At 39.2% G+C, this 18,640-nt stretch overlaps 2 protein-coding genes across 9 annotated transcripts in view; both read right to left on the bottom strand.

The window, feature by feature from the left end:
* wdr70 (WD repeat domain 70) overlaps nucleotides 1-15,871 on the bottom strand; it is a 44,648-nt gene extending 28,777 nt beyond the window's left edge. Inside the window, exons 1-11 of one of the 2 annotated variants that reach the window (XM_015035591.1) lie at nucleotides 15,627-15,871; nucleotides 15,152-15,205; nucleotides 14,958-15,041; nucleotides 14,627-14,717; nucleotides 14,324-14,520; nucleotides 13,910-13,914; nucleotides 13,664-13,723; nucleotides 12,895-13,028; nucleotides 11,992-12,145; nucleotides 8,409-8,485; nucleotides 495-669 (exon numbers count right to left, since the gene is read on the bottom strand). In XM_015035591.1, the coding sequence (XP_014891077.1) occupies nucleotides 495-669; nucleotides 8,409-8,485; nucleotides 11,992-12,145; nucleotides 12,895-13,028; nucleotides 13,664-13,723; nucleotides 13,910-13,914; nucleotides 14,324-14,520; nucleotides 14,627-14,717; nucleotides 14,958-15,041; nucleotides 15,152-15,205; nucleotides 15,627-15,636 (1,041 nt within the window). In that variant the 5' untranslated portion in view covers nucleotides 15,637-15,871. The remainder of the gene's footprint in view (nucleotides 1-494; nucleotides 670-8,408; nucleotides 8,486-11,991; nucleotides 12,146-12,894; nucleotides 13,029-13,663; nucleotides 13,724-13,909; nucleotides 13,915-14,323; nucleotides 14,521-14,626; nucleotides 14,718-14,957; nucleotides 15,042-15,151; nucleotides 15,206-15,626) is intronic. The other variant, XM_015035592.1, reaches the window with a different exon arrangement.
* A 368-nt stretch (nucleotides 15,872-16,239) lies between these two features.
* Nucleotides 16,240-18,640, bottom strand: part of cplane1 (ciliogenesis and planar polarity effector 1) — a 26,112-nt gene continuing 23,711 nt past the window's right edge. For 2 of the 7 annotated variants that reach the window (XM_015035585.1, XM_015035583.1), the window contains exons 46-50: nucleotides 18,045-18,630; nucleotides 17,884-17,939; nucleotides 17,644-17,808; nucleotides 17,037-17,170; nucleotides 16,240-16,691 (exon numbers count right to left, since the gene is read on the bottom strand). In XM_015035585.1, the coding sequence (XP_014891071.1) occupies nucleotides 16,528-16,691; nucleotides 17,037-17,170; nucleotides 17,644-17,808; nucleotides 17,884-17,939; nucleotides 18,045-18,630 (1,105 nt within the window). In that variant the 3' untranslated portion in view covers nucleotides 16,240-16,527. Of the gene's footprint in view, nucleotides 16,692-17,036; nucleotides 17,171-17,404; nucleotides 17,809-17,883; nucleotides 17,940-18,044; nucleotides 18,631-18,640 lie in introns of those variants that run through there. The other 5 variants (XM_015035584.1, XM_015035586.1, XM_015035588.1 and 2 more) reach the window with 5 other exon arrangements.

The following is an 18,640-nucleotide window of genomic DNA, read 5'->3' as shown; positions in this document are numbered from 1 at the left end:
CTGACTTGATTCAAACCAACATATTAAAGATGTCTGTTGTTTATTTAGTCCCTGCCAGTCGTAAGCACTACCACCAGGTTTCAACAGTAGTGATTAAATGATCACTTGGCGGCTGTCTGGACAGCTTTTTATGTTTACTGGGTCAAAAAGACTTCTGCTGCTGGTTGTCGGTCTAAAGTTGTTCTTCCTTATATTTAATCTTACAGCAATCCCACAATATGATGCTAAGGAGAGTCATTTTAGGTGAAGTCATGAGGTAAAAGGCATTTGAGTTCAACTTACGAGAGTTACATCCAGTCCTTGGCAGTTGTAGTGTTAAAGGTATCTATTCCAAATTATTTATAGCTAGTGTTTGGTTGACCTGTGCTCTCTTTGGCCTATGACTGGGTGACCCTGAGCTTCACGACTCTGTACCCACAGCTACAGCGAAGCCACTAACCCACTCCTGCGATCTACGACGCGTTGCGGCGGCTGGAATGTGCTTCAACACTCACGCTCATATTTCTGTCCCAGATCTGGATGGTGCCGTCTTGGCAACCTGCTGCGATGAGCTTCCCGTCGCGGCTGTAGGTGCAACAGGTGGGGACGACCTTCTTCCCCTGCTGGGAGCGAGGTTTGAACACCGACTTGTGCTGCTTCTCTGACTTCACGTCCCAAGTGCGCACAGTGCTGAGAACGGGAGATGGATGTTATACTTCAAAACACATTTGTTCATTAATGACACACCAGGACTTTTGGTTGATATATGATGGCTCATTTTGCTCGAATGAGCAATGTGAGCCATTAGAGAAGAGGAAAAAAAAAATTAAGCTTTTTATTATTGCACAAATACGTGACTTGATTCTAAAAAATGACAATATACAAACTTTTCCAAATTAAATACAGTTAAACAAATTGAACAGACAACAGTATAAATGTTTGGGATTTACACAACACTAGAAAACTACTATCTAAATACTCATTTTGTGGTCAAGAATAAATTGTTTTAGAGCAAAAGCTAGAGTTGTTCCAAAACTTCTCAAAGGAGAACATTTCAATTTCACATCACGTTTACAAGCCAATCTAAGAATAAATCTAAACAGATATTTTGTGACCGTATAGAGACAGCACATGCCAGAATTACTTGGTAAAGGCCCGTAAAAACCTTACAAGTGATTTTCTTTGCTTTTGTAGTTGCATAATCTCACAACAAACAAAAATATTTAATACGGTATGACACAGAAGTCCCATTAGTCACTCTTCAAAATAGGAAAGACAACAGAACCTGTAATTCAAGTTAGGCAATCTCGATAAGTCCGCAAGAAATTAGCTGCTTATAAGAGGGAGTCCGGAAATTTACAGAAATGTAACCCTTTGCATTTTTAAAGTAAAAAAAAAAAAACACGTGTACAGCACATACATGTTTGCTCAACCTCTCATGCTGCCACACTGAACTCTCACAGCAGGCCGGAGTACATCTAAATGTGTCTGCGACCTGCTGCTCACCTTAGTGAACATCTTACCCCCTCTGGGTCATGGGATCAGCAGCGGAGTATAAACACACACCCAGAGCGGCTACGAAAAGCCAGGCAAGGATTCCTCCATGACAGGCCACAAAGACACACACATACACTCAAGTGTGTTTAGTTAAGTCTAACAACTCGATACAACTGCCAGCTGAAGACATACGGTTTGAAAACTGCCAAGAGTTAAAAAATATAACTCATTCTGATGACTGAAACTGTTACAATCCAGTGCTTAAAGTTAAGATAATCTGCTGAAAAATACTGTAATGTAATTACTTTCTCAGTACAACCTGGACACTTTAAAAAGAGCCTCTAAACAGGTGGTTGCGTTGGAAAATCAAAGTTATGGAGTGGTTGACAAATAAGTCCACTTGCTGCACTCACACACATCTCTGTTTTGTTTACGGAGGATCGCAGGCATCCTGTCAGGCTAATAAAGCCAATATAACCTTTAGAGCCGCACGCAGAACCCGGAATGCTATTTATCTTAATGGCGTTTTTCCACGGGGGGGAAGACTGCGCACCCTCACCTGTCACCAATAAGAGACTTAGTGAGGAAAGGGAAATGGAAAGTGTTGGCTCCGATGTGTGGGCTTGGCGAAATGGGTCATTTAAAATGTCTTTCTGCTTGAATTAGTTACAAAAATAACAACATATGGTTACATTTTGAACTCAAAAGTTGGAGAAGTTGGATGCCACTTCAAAAACTGAAGATGGTTTGTGTCAAAGTATGCACAGGCCATTGTACGATTCCACGTGGTTAAAGGATCACAATATGTAATATGTGTATATAAATAAGTGCTCATCATTCATGCACTTTTCAGTTTTTTATAAACCCTTGCTTTAACTTTAAACTGATCACCTCTAATGTCACCGCAACAGTGAAGTCTAAAAATTAAATTACAGTTTTACTCTATAGTAGTATGTTTTTTTTTTTCCAATACAGTTTTGCCGCTTCCATTCTCCAACTTTTGTTTTCGCTTCAATCGCCCCCCCCCCCCACCCCCCCACCCACCCACCTTTCCTGTACAAACACTCCCCAGACTAAAGGGGGGGGGGGGGTGAATGTAACAGAACAAAACCCATACAACCCCAGTCATGCGTGCACACTTTACGAGGCAACACGTTCATTCACACGTCGACCGAGGAGAGACGGCTCTCCTTGGCCCCAGGTTTTATCTGGCCATCAGGTTACAGACACCACAGGGGTGATGGCTGCTGGGATTTCTTTCACAGATGACGAGATAAGGAAAAGTGAGGCAGACATCTTGTATGAGGGTGTTTTACTGGTAGAATCCCGGTGATAGCTGGTTGACTGATTAACTGGGACTCTGTTATGAGAAAGGAGGATTAAGAAGGGAAGATGCTCCATGCTCCTTCACAGCTGAAGAAGATAAAGTCGGGAAATGACAAAGAGGTTTAGGAGGAGGGATACGTGGAGTTCCACTCAAGCAAAGAGGCTAAATGGGAAACAATGTGGACGAAGCGCAGATGGACTGTGGGAACAGCAAAGGGGCAAGTTCCTCTAATTTAACAACACTGTCTGGTTGTAAGCAGCTGAATATCTGCCCTACTTTCTGTGAGATTGAGTCACAACATCACTGAGGTTTAATCAAGCTACTGTGCCATCAGATCCTTTCAGAGGAACTAGAAAAAGAAACAAATATTGTATTCACAGCTCACACATAAAAAAAGACAAAAGTTACTGTCAGTCAAATATTCAGTCATGGCTGCAGAATGGACAAAAAAGGACAAGTGCATTCATTTAGTATGTGCATTCTTGCGCAGGCTATGGAACGCTTGCACTGCAAGGAAGGAACATTTGGATATGAACTGGACTGTGGATGAACCCAAAGTGTCCAACGGGGTGAATCGCCTCGACATGTTCACACGCTCAGCGTTCATCCTCAACAACCTACTGCACTCCTCAAACAAAATATAAAAAAGTAAACATTAAAGCTGTCCAAGTTTCTTAATATGGCATAAAAAACATTTTAAAAAGAATGCATTTGTAAGTCCCTTGGACGAAAACCGCCACCCTGGGCTCTGTGATTTTGTGGCAACTAAACCAGATCCAGCTGCAGCCCTGGCAGAAGGCCAGAACGGAGGGAATCCCTGGCATTCAAACATCCTGCAAACATTCCTCTCAATTTGTGTGTTTTTGTGTGTACCCGTACTCAAGTGTGCCTCATGACACAAAGGGGGGGAAAAAAAAACAAAAAAAAAAAAACACGTGGGCCCAATTAGAAAGTCGCCATTTGTCCTATTCTCCGTTCAACTGGCTGAAAAATCAGTCGCAAAAGAAGAAAGCAAAAACACCATTCCTACAATGCTCCTGAGATCTGTAAAGCAGCATTCATCGAACCAAATGTTCTCCAACAGTGTCTGTAAAAACACAAGATCTACTTAGGGTGGAAAATACCCTTTGGCAAGTATTAAACGCTTATCAATACAATAAGATTTTCATTTGAACAGAAATCATCTCGAACCCAAGTTAGTTAAATATTTTGTAGCTGCATTCGGTTTATTCCTGCCTTTTTACAAGACACGCGTTCCCGACACTTTCTAATGAGGGAAAGTGTTTGTGACAAACTTCTTCAGTCTTTCAGCAAATAGACGGTTAGATCTGGGTCAGCACATAATAGCCTCCCCTTGGATAAACCGCGTATTTGCTGGAAAACATTGTGCCGTTAATCACTTTCAAATCTGAGACGTCGACATGTTCACACCGGTGTGAGAAGAAATACTTTTCCAGCTGTACGGACTTCCCTATTCAACCCATGGTTTTGGAAGAACAATCCCAGCCTCCCTGCTGCTGCATTATCGCTGCTTTCCTCTTATCCACTTCCTCCATTTAGGGCATAATTTAAGAAGGATGTAGGCCTTGTGAATGAGATTCTGTCCAATCACAGAATGGGGCTCTTTCAATTAAGAAGCTGGGAGGTCTGCAGATCGTACATTATTACCGATTCAAATTGTCATCGCGGAGACCTCCTAAATAGGCAGCATAGGTGTTAGTTTTATGGTGAGACAAACTCAACAACAGGCTGGAGACCCGGTGGCTTATCATTAGTGTTTACAAACTGAATGGATAGAGCACATCGTGTCTCATGGGTGGCAAAATGAAGAAAGGATTCTTTGACAGTCCGACGTGTCGAACTGAAAGGATGACAGACCACAAGGTCAGACTATAATGACAACATTGTAGCGGTTTAGATTATCATCAGTTCACAGGTAGGCTTTGTGCTTAAGGCTTTTTATTTTAAAGTTATGAGTATTTGAGATCTTTTCACATGCAGACGGTAAAGCATGAAGCATTGAGCGAATAGTTCAGAATCTCATTTGCTTTTACAATTCGGTGACATTCTGAGTGTTGGGGCCTCTGTGAATAAGGATGAGTTGAAAGAAAACAATACGATGAAGAGTGTCACGACTTTAAGAGTTTATCGCTTCATCCATCAAGGCCAGTAGTCTGCAGCCCTGCTGTCAGGACATGTGTCTTGAATGTTTTAAGGCCCCTTTATGCTCCCTGCAGGGCATAAATATATCTGCCTGTTTCCAATCTTGACAAGTGTCACAACCCTCATGATGTCAATGAGTTCATTAATTAGGCATGGTTGATTTGAAATATATATATTGTGGGGGGAGGTTCATGGTTTGCATTAAGAGGGTCACTCTCATAAAATCCTAAAGAGATTAATAGTCTGTTTGTCTTCCTCCTTTCCTTTTTTATATAAGCTGCCAGAGGGACAACATAAGGAAAATGCAGGTCATTTTTAAGATGAAAGGAAAAACAGTAGAAATACTCCTCTAATGCAAAAACAAATGTTGCATGAGTTTATCTGGACAACAAGGTTTTCAATTTATATCGTTTTCAGCACAGCTGTTAAGTTCCACTTAGCTCAGTCTTCTGAATCAGCTGAAATAAATATTTACAATTAAGGCCCTACAAATTAAAACAATCCATAACCCCTTTTCAGTTTGTTGTAATAAAAAAATAAAAAAATAAAGGTAAACTCTGACTGAAATTCAAAATTATGCATGATCCGCCCTCCGGATACTCAAGGAATACGATTCCCTCCACCCCCCTTCCTCCAGCTGTGTGAACACATCTTTAGTCAGAAATTTTACAAGTGTGGGCAGCAACTTAGGAAAAAGTCCAGACCAAATGACACGCTCATTCTCCTCAACATCTCCAATGTGAAAATGATTTGAACGGGAACCATAAAGCTAGAGCTGATCAAGTTTTCTAGATGAAGAGGTCAGATTCTCTTTGCACTTTGATATTGTTTTTTCTAATATTTTGCAATTCCACTTATTGTATCAACCTCGCAACATTTTCTCAGCTGAGTGCTTATAAAAAGTGGGCAGTTCTGAGTCTTTGGAAAATAAAGTGCTTTGTTTACTGGTGCAAAGTGGATCGATCACATCCATGCTCCACTTCATGGACGGCTTAAGCAGCAGCCAGGCCTGCTTCCAATTAGTCTGATGGCCTGGCCATTAATTGACCTTTCTGGAGCCACTTTAACCCCAGCTGATTTGTCACTTTTGTTCAAGTCAGGTTCTGGACTTTATTGTCTGATATGTTTAGCAGGTTTGGGAGGAAAAATGCCCATGAATATTTTCTGATGTTAAGGTAAAAATCAAACGTAATCATTCATGTAAATAGAAAGATTTGGGAATTTGCTATTAAGGCGCAAACTATTTTTAGGCTTCTTTATAAACTGCTTAAAGCTTTTGAATGTATTTGAAAAATAGCAATAAGAAACATTTTTTTAATATTAGAGTTCTAGCAAAATATACAGAACAACACAAACCAATAGCAACAAAGAAACTCCAACGTTTTATCATCCAGGTTCCCCTCTGCAGTGCAACACAGTAAATCATGAAATGGATATAGCGCGACGATAAATTATGAGAGGTAAAGGAGCGAACGCCCCACACCGGACACCGTGTAGTCCCTTCCACTCTTCCCATCGACACGCTCAGCCTGCGCTGCTGTCCTGCTCCGCTGCAGTGAACCGTTCACACATGCAGCTGCTCTCCGTCTATGAATGGCTCCCTGTGCGCTCCTCACTGCTGATCTCCTGCGAGGGGCAACACCCAGCGCTAACGTGCCAGCAGAGGATTTCCAGAGGCTCAATGAGAGCTAAATAAACCAACAGCCACATCTGGGAGAGCAGTTACACCGGTAAACACCGCAGAGCTGGGAACCTCGTTTCCACTTAGCGATGATAACCTCCGTGTTTCCGCACCGCTGCCTGTCACACTCGCTTGCTCTCACCGCGTTGCCGTTTCTCTTGCACATGTTGATGTTCAAATATCACTGCACACCGGAGATGCTCCAAACCTATTAGTCTAATATGAAGTGATAGCCATATTTTTTTTTTTTTAGCATTGCTAGCTGTATAATGAGTTCATATGTGAGCAAAACTTCACTGAAGAATTTAGAAGACGTCAACAAAAAGAGAAAAAAAAAAAACTCAAAAAATCTTAGAAATAACTGGTTTTGTTGTTTTGTAGCACCCTTCCTTTCAATGCTTTGCTCAAAGCCCTTTTGAACAGCACTTATTCTTCTGTTATGCAACACAAAGTTGGAGAATACAGAAAGACACTTTAGATTTTTCCTTTCACTCCTACAAATGTTCATGCACTTTATTTTGAACTATATCCTACAGTTTCCTGCTGTTAAATGTGAAATTTTCCAGAGAGATCAATACCTCCTTCTTTTCTCTTCAGCAAACCTAACAAGTTTTTAAACAGAAATTAAGTGCAGAGACAGCAATAGCGACAAAAATGTAAAAAAAAAAAAAAAATATTTCCTATATGTGGTGAGGCATTCTTGTGTTTAGATCGTCAACCTTGAGAAAAATCAAGATGATGATCTACTTTATCTCCAGTTTTCTGACAGTTTTTCATATTTCTATTTGTAAATCTACATCAGGAATTAAAAAGAGCTCATAACTCCACACTAATAAGGATTTCAGCACCTAAAGAAGAGAAACGGGACCACAGTATCCCAGATCATCCGCCACACATTCCTTATTTGTTTTACACAAATCCCACCTGGAGTGTTTATTGATAAAAAGCTGATTCTGTTAAGAAGCTTTATCATAAATTTCAATTGTCCAAAGCAAATGGTTGCATTTACAGCCCCAGTAGTGCTTAGTCAAATCCCTAGTTTATGTTTGTGATGTTGGGCTACACTCCCAAATAACCAGTTATGGGGTTTAATGCAAGTTAGGGAGATCTGGCAACTCCAAGATACTTTACTGTGGTTCTCCAACAGTGAGCTTTTCTCCCCTCCCGTTTATTGCGCAGAGCAGGAAGTGAAATATTGGTCCCCGTTCAGCCAGTGGCTAAAAGAAATGGACCTCAACGATGACTTGTTTAAACTCCAGAGAACCAGCAATAGATATACTGAAAAAAACAAGTTAATTTGCTACATTGCTTTTCGCTGTATTCATTCTGAATTAACCAATCTTTGCTTTTTGAAGAAAATGTGATAAATATGCTTGCAGGTCAGTCTTATGTCTTCCTGTTAATCCAATGCAAGTTACCAAAACATAAAACAAACAAAAAAACATAATAAAATTTTATTTTGAATATTGTACTCCCTGGTGGTAACCAGAGAAAAGGGAACAATTAAAAGGCTTCTTTAGTGAAAACTGCTTTTCACGCTGAGTATTAATCTTGAGATCAGAATGGATGGATGTGTAAATAAGAAATTATCTGAAAGCAGTGCAGAAACAGCATCTTGGAAACCATTTATTTTAACGACTAAAGTTCGGCAATTATGTTTTATTGGAATGCAATGGAAACGAAAAAATAATGAAGGCGTTAAACGTTTTGCCTTCAAACGAAACGTTTGACGTTTTAAAACATTAAAATTGAAAAACTCACCCATCATTTGAGCAGGTCATGAACTCCTCTTTAATCTTAGGATGCCAGCAGCCACAGTTCAGCATGGCTGTGTGTCCCTGGAACAAAGACGAGCAGATAATTAAACTACTTAAAACTGAGCCCAGCTTCGACAGGCTGCACACAGAGGGATGATAATGGGGATTTTGTTGTCTAATTTAGATTAAGGTTCAAAAATTGAAGCTGCCACATAAGTGTTTTCAAACCCATTTAACATTTAGAGACGAGCCAAAGAGGTTGCAGTCAGAATTAACAAGGAGATTTAAAAGGCCGAATGTTGCCAAGATCAACCAACACAATGTGCAGTTTAATTCTAAACCAATTATATGATGAGACAGCAGTTGTTCATCACCGATTGTAATGTCTGTGTGACGACGGATTTTCAGTTCTGAGTGCAAGCGAAAATTAACACCTAAATAAAAAGGAATGTTTATTATCCCCCCACCCCCCCCGCCCCCATATGCCTGCATTGCAGAGGAATCTCCATTAAGAAAATGACCCTTAATTTGAACAAGCTCTTAAACTAATTTCTGGCCTCCAACAGCACAGACCTTGCTTAGCAAATGAGCAAGTTAATTTTGAGACTGGGCAGGAGGCAGCGCTGCATCTTAGACACAAAGTTCCTTTAATAATAAGCTTTGGCCGTCCCCTCGGTTGGAGGAGTCCTGCGGAGAATTGCATTACCTTGCAAAAAAGGATTCAGACATGTAAACTTCTCCATTTTTATTCATGTTATAAGAACAGGCCTCAATAAATACTTTTGGGATTTAATGTCACTGAAACACAAATTGTGAGACGGAAGACTAAGAATTTGTACTTTTATTTCATTTGAATTCGACCACCTCTACCTGGCAACCATCGGCCTCCAGAAGTCGTCTAATTAGTGGACAGAGTCCACCTGTGTGTAACTTAATCTCAGCGTGAATCCGAGGAAGCCTTTAGAGGTTCAGTAGAGAACAAAAAAGCATCATGAAGACCAACGAACACAGCAGATGGGTCAGAGATGACCATTGTGAAGAAGTTTAAAGTAAAGTAAGGTTTTAGGGAAATTTGCTGACAGACCATGTGATTGTGATACAGAAAACAGAGCAAAGAAAAAGAAAACTACAGTGGCAATAGAAACACAATAAGATATGTACATTGGAGAAACTTAGGATTCACCAGGGAGCAACTTATTAGTTCAGAAGAGATTTAGAAAGACACCTAATGGAAGTGTATAGAAATATTCTTGAGATATTATGACAACCTGTTCAAACATTTTGCATATTAAGACTTATACAATGAAATTATGCCTAAATGTCGTGGAGGTTGAGACAATTCAACAGAGACCCACAGAATACACTTTGATCAGCTTGACATAAGCAATTGAAAATGTAGGAAAAAGCAAAGAATTGAACATGAGTTGCAAAGAACATTTGTGACTTGTTGAAAGAAATAAGAAAATTATTTTTTGATGCACACCAGTGACAAAATGAACAAGTGGTTTTGAGAATTTCAAATTTATTTTGAGAAGTGCGCTAAAGCAACTGGGGGGGGTGGGGGGTGAAGAAATCTTGTCAGATTATTTACAAAAATATATCTTTTCCATTACTCTTTATATTTATGCACTACTCTGTGATCATAAAAGATGTTAATCAAATAAAAATAAGATTTTGGATATAGTAAAACAAAATACGGAGAGAAAAAAAAAGGTAGGGATATTTGAGAAAGGCACTGAACTCATAAAAAAACATCTTTAAAGAAGAATAGCTCAACGGGGGGGCCTCTAGCCACCAGGTCAGACAGCAAGGAGTCTGCACACATGACACGCAGCTATTTGACAGGACAAGAGAAAACAGAGCCATGCCTCAGCAGAAGATGTGACCCAAACAACATCGGTATGCGTGGATCAGGGAGAAGGCCTGTCTGCTTACTGTTATACACTCAACAGCACCACTTTAACAGCTGTTTTATGTCTAAAATTAATTATGAATTGCTCAGTAGTTAAATTTAATGGGGAAAATGGTAATAATATAAAATCAACTTTGGAGTAAACAGGGTCAACTACTGCTCTGACGATGAAATTACATACAGCAATTATTCATCGCATAAATCATCAGAACCAACTGAATGAGTTGTAATTTTCCTGTACTAATACAATTCCTCTTCTTCCTCAATAGTTTTGGAAGATAAATTGCTAATGACTAAAACCTGCAGTGGATTAAAAGGAACATGTATCAAACAACATGTATAACTTTTCCAAAATCTGTAGAAACAAATTTTAGCAGCCAAAAAAAAAAATAAAAATAAAAAAAATCTGTTGCATACATCAGCTTGTGAGTCCCAAACCACTCAGCAGATAGAAGAGATAGGATGAATCAGAAAGGAAGTAATTACACGTCAACCTAGGCAGAGTGGAGGGAATGAGTTAATCACACGAGAGACAGCTAATCGACTGAGACTCTGTTAGCACGCCAAGATGCATTGGACTGAACCAATCTGCTCCAGATGGGACAGATAGAGCAGGATAAGAATGAAGGACATCCTGAAAACCACTTCTTGTAATCAATGGACCTTCACTTCAAGCACATTTATAAACCATGTCTAAATGTGCCGCAGCAGGCACACATGGTTGCTGACCACCAATACCACTAAAACCCAAATATAGACACCTAATTAGGGTTTTACTTTTGTAGGTACAGGTTGAAGGACAAAAACATTTGGAGTCATTCTTTCTCGGAGGTTAGGCTCTGACCATTTGGCTTGTAATCAAAACACAGAGGGAATGCCCTGCTACCATTAAATAGTTTTGTAGGGTTTACCTGAGGAACACAGGAGTTGTTGTTTATAACTAGAAGCTGCTCAATGGAGTTGAGTTGAATTGCAACAGAAGTGAAAAGAAATATGCATTGCCACATTAACATTTACAGTGTTTTTATCTTGTTTTATAGATAAATACAGTTTGATTGTTGATTTTTTTTTAATTCCATACTTTCTATCTTTATACTTTAAGCGCATTCAGATCTGGACAATACTTAAATTTCATATTTTTCCAACTTTACACATCATGTCATACTTAAAGCTGTAAGTCAGAACATTTAGTCAGATAATTCTGGGCATAATGTCGTGTCAAATGTTTACGTCTGTCATTTTTCTTACGAAAGCATAAATACTGGATGTCAACTATACATCCCAACAGTCAAAATAGGTATCCTATTCATCCCGCCTAAGCCTTTCTATAGTTGGGTGTCATTTGAAAGACAGAATTCATTTGATCGGTAGTAATGTCTACACTAGTGGGAAATATACAAAACATTCTTGTTTATATGTTTGCAGTTTTCCTCCGATATGAGCGAGAATCTCTGAGATTTGGGGAAACAACTTTTCTTTCGGACAAACCCCGACTTCTTTTCAACGACCATGATCACCTGATCCTGACATTAATCTTGTTGTCGGACTTTAGGTGTAAACAAAATTACCTTTAAGCAATGGTTCCTCCAACACAATAATGAATAAAATCATGCACTGAGAGAGTTTTAAAACATTTTTTCAAGCAAAGTCAATTAAGAAAGCTATTTTTGCACACCTTGGTGTTGGCCATGTCCACAATGTACTGGTCTCCTTTGATACACTCCATGACGTTGAAGCCGTCACGGTCCAACACTTTGGCCTGTGCATTTCCAGAGACCACCAGGAGGACGTCACCTGTGATGCTGTACTGCACGGACTTGATCTGGTGGCTGACACACAGAAGAGCATAAACCAGATGATTTAGCTTTATTTCTATGGTGCAATCAGCTAGAAAAGGTTCTGCACAAAATATTTTTAGTCAAAAAAAAAAGAAAGAAAAACGTTGAGACATCCATGTTTCAGTGGTACACCTAGTTTCTATATCTGATGCATGACAACAAACTAAAATAATGATGGTAAGTTGGAGTGAGACAGCATAATGAATGAAAAGAACATTTTTAATCCTACATCCTAAGAAGCTGCAAAGACTATAAAAATCCGTCAAGTGAAAGAAGTTGACAAGTTTCTCTTTTATATCACAAAAGGACAAAGAGTGGACTTCACCACTTCACCTGCTCGGCTTTGTGACTTAAGTTTATCTTTCCAGTAACCCATAAAGTCCACTGGATCTCAATGTAATCATAATAAATGTTGCATGAATTTCCCTTAACAAGGGGAAGCCTTGTCCAGCTCAGTCCACTGGTTCCCAAAAGCAAAAACAGAATCTTTAATGCCAGGAACACCGGAACACAGAATAAACACAAACACACACATAACTTCACCATCTGCTTCTAAAAGCGTCATTTTGGATGAAAAGAGGGGATTCCACAAAGCAAACATTAGAGCCGATGAAGCTTAACAAGCCTTCGTGTGTATGTTTGTACGCGCTGAAGCACACTTAAATGAAGTCCGTGTGCCTGATGTTTGCATGAAACCAATTTAAACACATGTTGGGCAACTGTGTTGACGTTCCACATACCACTCACAGGGCTGCAGGGTTCGGAAAGCCTGCAGAGCCTGGTCCATTCCAGCAAAATCCCAGAAACGGACATCGTAATCGTATCCGCCCGTCACCAGGCGGGCTCCAGAGGGGTCTAAGGCAAGAGCTGATACCTGAGGAGGCAATTAGCAGTCAATTCAAACTTAATCCTAAACCTAAGATTGTCACACTGTAACGTGGGTTGGCTGCTTCTAAACTGACTTACAAAAAAAAAAAAAAAAAAAAAAAAACGAGTAAAAAATAAAATACTTGAAGGTCAGTGCAGTGAAAGCACTTCATTATTCAGAAAGAAAATGTTGGCTGCATTAATTCTGCCTCTGGATAGCAAACTCAGAGTTAAATATCTTCATTTGAAAGTGCAATACCACAAGACAAGGGGTCAGATCTGTTACACAATAACAGGAAAGGATAAATCCAGCCGCTGTTGCAAACTTTATAAAACTAAATGAATAATTTTACGTTTCAAAAAACTCTTTATTAATTGTTATGTAGTTTTTGTATCAAATTTCATTACATTTTATTTTTAGGTGATTGGAGATGTGCATTTCTGTTTGGTTGTTTGTCATTTTGTACTTTTTTACTAGTTGGACCTTGAGTCTGAAATAAAGTATCTATCTATGAAGACTTCGACAATAAGTTTCAAGTCATTTAATATGTTCTAGCAACAGTAAAAAAAAAATACATTTTTAAAAACTTTAAAGAGTTAATAAACTTAGAATATTTTGAGTGCTGTAGACAAAATCATTACCGTTTTGGTGCCGTGTTGTAGAATGATTTCATGAGTGTCTGGAATCTTCTTCACTGGGTTCTGAGGAAAAACGTGGAACAAAAAAAATGTAAGTTATTTTGTTATTGTCTAGTTTCCTTTTTATTTTCAAACAGATTTGTCAGTAATTAACTTTTTGTAACTAAAGAGTTGCATGTGTATGATGACAAAAGCCTGTGGTCAGGATCTAAATTGCTTTGTTCTGACCTGAGCTGTTCACATCACGACATCATAAAATGAAGATTCAATCATAATATGTCTTAATATTTTCCAGGATCACTTGAATTCTCCTAAAACAAACAAATATAACAATCAAACAACATGAAGCAGCGTTACACAGCGTCTGGCTGTTGTGGTGCTGCCACCTAGTGTTCATGTTTGTAATACTCAAGTGCTTTTCGAGTTCCTGTATTACAGGTAGAAATATCATGATTGGAAAAGAGTTGATGATGTATATAACAACACTAATGATGAATTTTATAGCTTACTGATTTAATTTTTAATTTCACTTGTATGAGAAACACAGCAGAAGAGAATTACATTCAATGTTATCACTCCCAGCATCTACTGACAAAGAGGAACAATTTGATGATCCACACTGCAAACTCAAAATACAAAAAACTAAAATGGCTTTCATACATACATCATCGTCATCTTGTGCGTCTGCTTCGTCGTCATCATCATCGTCACTATTTGCTGTGTTGTCCCTATAATCTGGTGGAAGGGGTGGTCCTACAAGCTCATCCTCCTGGGCTCCATGTTGAGGAGGCACTGGTGGCCCAACGAGCTCCGAGTCTGAATCACTGCTGTCACTACTGCTGCTGCCGCTTTGCTGGTTCCTGAGGATTTTTTAAAAACAGATTCTCAAGTAAAGCAAAAATACGTTCAGGCCTAGTTAAGAAAAGTTTCGGACATACTCACTCAAACAAGGCAAAGTTGTCTTACCGAGCAGCAGTTTTGTCTCTCTGACTAGGACCTTTGACTGACTTGGAGCTTTCCCCTTCCTCTTCCATCTGAGGCCCTTTCTGTCGATCCTCTGAGGGCATGTCGGACACACTGAAGTTATTTATTTTACACATAAAACTCAACATATTGTATGGAAAACTTGACTGAAGCATTTAACTTTTTATGTACAATAGGTCAGTGTTTTGGTGTTTTGTGACTAATAGTGGGTCAAATAAACAACAAATATCAACACTTCTCCAAAACAAGGAGTGAATTATGTAAAGAATCCAGTCCACATGCAAAACAGCAGTACAACTCACAAAATACTCACCCAGGACACGCTGACTCCTCTCAATAGCTGTTCTCCGGGTTTGCTCAAAAATGGCTTCAAGATCAAATGTCCGCGCCTTCTTACCTAAAAATGTACAAAAGAAATTAACCTTAATTGATTCAATCAAATCTGAAACAGTACGCTCTATGCTACATTAAATATAACCCGTCATATCATTTGGAGCTGCCACATACCAAACCCAGAGAATCCCATGACAGCTCCGATGTCTCCATCACTCGGTAGTTTTTCTGCTCAAAAGAGAATATTTTAGAGTAGACTTAATAACACAGCTCATTTGTTTCACCATGAGATCTGCAATTTACACTTCTGTTAATGTACCAGGTATAAAACCATGTAAAAGCCTCAAAACAGATGTGCAATCAAACTAGCAGAAAAACCAGTTTTAAATAACTAACTAAACAGCACTTTGCAGCACTTTCGTGGACAATGTTCAATAATAAATCTAATTTAAATACTCAAAAGAATGTAAGCTAAATTGTTAAGCTAACAATAAAGTAGCAAACTTCAACATTTAGTATGTTATGTATTTAAAGTAATCCCGAAAGAAAAGTACACAAAGAGTTCTTCGCGGTTACAAAACAATAATTCAAGTAGTTTAAATTAATGCAACAAAGAAAAAACAGACGTAAAAATCAGCAAAGTATTTACCTTCATCCATGTTTTCAAACGCGACTGTTTACCTCTGACCTAAGGAAGTTGTTGTTCTTCTTCTTCGCTGATCGTGTGCACACAGCGCCACAGCCGTCCTGGAGGACTTATTTTTCAAAGGCAGCGCTGGGTTTATAGACAAACGTTTTCAGTCCAAGTTTACTGAAGCCAGTAGTTTCTATCTCAGTATTTCAAGCAGTTGGTTCCAGAATTAAGGAGCATAGAAAGAATGGTGTCTCCGCCTTTTTAGTTCTGAGTAAAATTAACAAGTCTCAGGTGAACAGCAACCTTGAAATGTGTTTAGGCCCAAGACAACTCAAGTGCTTTAGCGTACAAACCATCAATAAGATATCAAATACTATTTTTTGACAATGAGAGTGCAAGTGCACTGATTTAGGGATTGGTGTAATAGTATCCATTTTAAGTATTAGAAGACCAATTTCTTAATAGATTTTTTTTTTGTTTATAAAAAGTCCAGTTTAAATCCATGAACAGAATGAATGAATGGATTTTAATTTAGATTAATCTTTTTCAATGCTGTATTGTGGTGTAATAAGGTACTGATGTAACACCGAATTATACATAAAAAATGAAAGTATAGGACTGTTAAAAGGGCTTATTATTAAAGTACTTTATTTAAATCACAGGTTTAAAATGAAAAATACAAGAAGCTGTTTAAAACAGTCAAGGAGGCTACAAAATACAAGGCTATTAATCTAGAAATATAAAACACCACCTGAAGACATTACAAATATAAACAGGAACAAATGTCAGACTAAAAAAAGTTTTTAAGAAAAAATCTACCATTTTATATTTCAGATTGTAAGGCACTTCTGGTACCTTACAACCTATTTTACTGTACAGTCATTTTTTTTTATAATATTATTTATTATTTTTAACATCAACCAGGTTCTTCAGCCACCATCCTTTTAATGACAGCCCAGTCTAGTACACTTAGGCAGCTTCCTGCACTGTCAGAGAGATCATCCAGCCAGTCCATCTCTGACTGACTGGTGTTGCCGAGCATACCACCCATCGTTAGTTGGTCCTCTGGCAAAAAAAGTACTGCAACAAGAAAACGTATGATATAGGTACAGTCATTTTTATGGAAGTAAGTGAAAAATAAACATGAACAATGTTGTGAAAATGTGTGTGACACCTTAGAGCAGCTATGTCAAGGTTGATGGAGTCCGACCAGTTTACAGATTAACTTCTTTTTTTTTTTTATTGTTAACGGCCCACCACTAAGTTTTATACTGTGCAATATCACCACACTACGTATCCCATAATGCACTATAACAGCTAGCAGTGCACTCGGATCCATGTACAGTTTGAGTCTTTAGTTCTCACCTTCATCCTTGAAACAAAATCCCACTGTACGTAGCGTATCACAACGGGTGATAACAATACCTGGTCGACGAAGACTCAGTCTTCTGCGGAGATCATGCGAATATTCACTGTCTGGAGAATAACACAACTGAGAAGGGGAACTTCCTGTCTGAGACTTGGGACTTTTTTCATCAGTGCCTGATACGTTGAAAGGCCTGCAAGAAAAAAAAAATACTACACTTATTACCATACTACATAACAGTTTTGTCTGCAAAATACGATACTCTTATCTTAGATGTTGGTGTGCCTGAAAGCTGATCATCACAGGCTGGAAGTTCAATGCTATAAAAACAATTTACTGTTCCCAACTGCGCAGAAAGTTATTAGCTCATTTACTCAGCCACATCCCTGGAGTCATCGCTTAAACAGCAAGCAGACTACAGGAACACGGAATCTACATCAATTATGTTTATTGAGTGGCGAACTTTGAACTCAACAGGTAAATATCACTTTTCATGGTATTATTTTTGTTTAACAAACTTTCTCTTGATAATTTTCTAATTTTGAACAAAATCTAGTTCACTTCCGGGAAGGTTGGGGTCTTTGTTCTTAGCTGGTATGTTACTAATCTACCTTAATTACTGTTTAAAGATTTGAGATGCTAGATTTATTTCTTAGCCCAGGATACCTAAAAGGGTTGCCAGGTCGATCCGAACTCAACCAGGGGCTGTAGAGAAATGGACCTTCACGAGGCTGGGAGGAACTTGAACCGGCAACACGAGAAGTGAGAGTGTCTTTGGCCAAATGGCAGGCTTCTTTTGTTCTTCGAAAGTACCGCTTAAGAAGCATTAACCTAATAAGAAAGTAGACAGTACAATTTATAAAGGCAAGCATGTTCTCATGTGGCTCAAAGTACATGGGTACCTACTTTTCTTTTTCCTGCCTGCTTCTCACAATGCTTGCTGTTTTTTTGTTTGGAAAAAGCTATGGAAAGTTAAGGAGTAGTGATGCAGATGTTATTGCTAACAACGGTATTGCTCATAGCAAACTGTAATATCAAATCCAGAAACAAAGGCAAACATCTCCCACCTCTGCTGAAGAGCCACAGAATGGTTTACGCTCCCTGTCCCTCAGGCTCTGTCTGTGCTTTTTATAGGCAGTCAGTCTTTCCCTTTGTTTCTGTCTCATCCAAATCCTCAGCTCTTCCCTCTCTTCCATAGGAAGCGACCTTTTCTCTAATGTCCAGCTATCTTCCCTCTGGTCCTGCCTCCCGACGGCTCCTTCCAGTTCCTTCCTCTCCTCTGTAGGAAGCGTCTTTTTCTGTAATGCCCAGCTATGTTCCCTCTGGTCCTGCCTCCTGATGGCTCCTTGCAGTTCCTTCCTCTCCTCCATAGGAAGCAACCTTTTCTGTAATGTCCAGCTATCTTCCCTCTGGTCCTGCCTCCCGACGGCTCCTTCCAGTTCCTTCCTCTCCTCTGTAGGAAGCGTCTTTTTCTGTAATGCCCAGCTATGTTCCCTCTGGTCCTGCCTCCTGACAGCTCCTTGCAGTTCCTTCCTCTTTGTTTGCTCCGCAGGAGGAGTCCTTTTCTGTAATGTCCAGCTATCTTCCCTCTGGTCCTGCCTCCTGATGGCTCCTTCCAGCTCCTTCCTCTTTGTTTGCTCCGCAGGAGGAGTCCTTTTCTGTA

Source organism: Poecilia latipinna, unplaced genomic scaffold (genome assembly GCF_001443285.1).
Source record: "Poecilia latipinna isolate Pla-1442-1.1 unplaced genomic scaffold, P_latipinna-1.0 Scaffold339, whole genome shotgun sequence".
Classification (NCBI taxonomy): Eukaryota; Metazoa; Chordata; class Actinopteri; order Cyprinodontiformes; family Poeciliidae; genus Poecilia; species Poecilia latipinna.
Note: the sequence above shows the minus strand (reverse complement) of the source record. Positions and strands in the feature narration are given on the sequence as shown.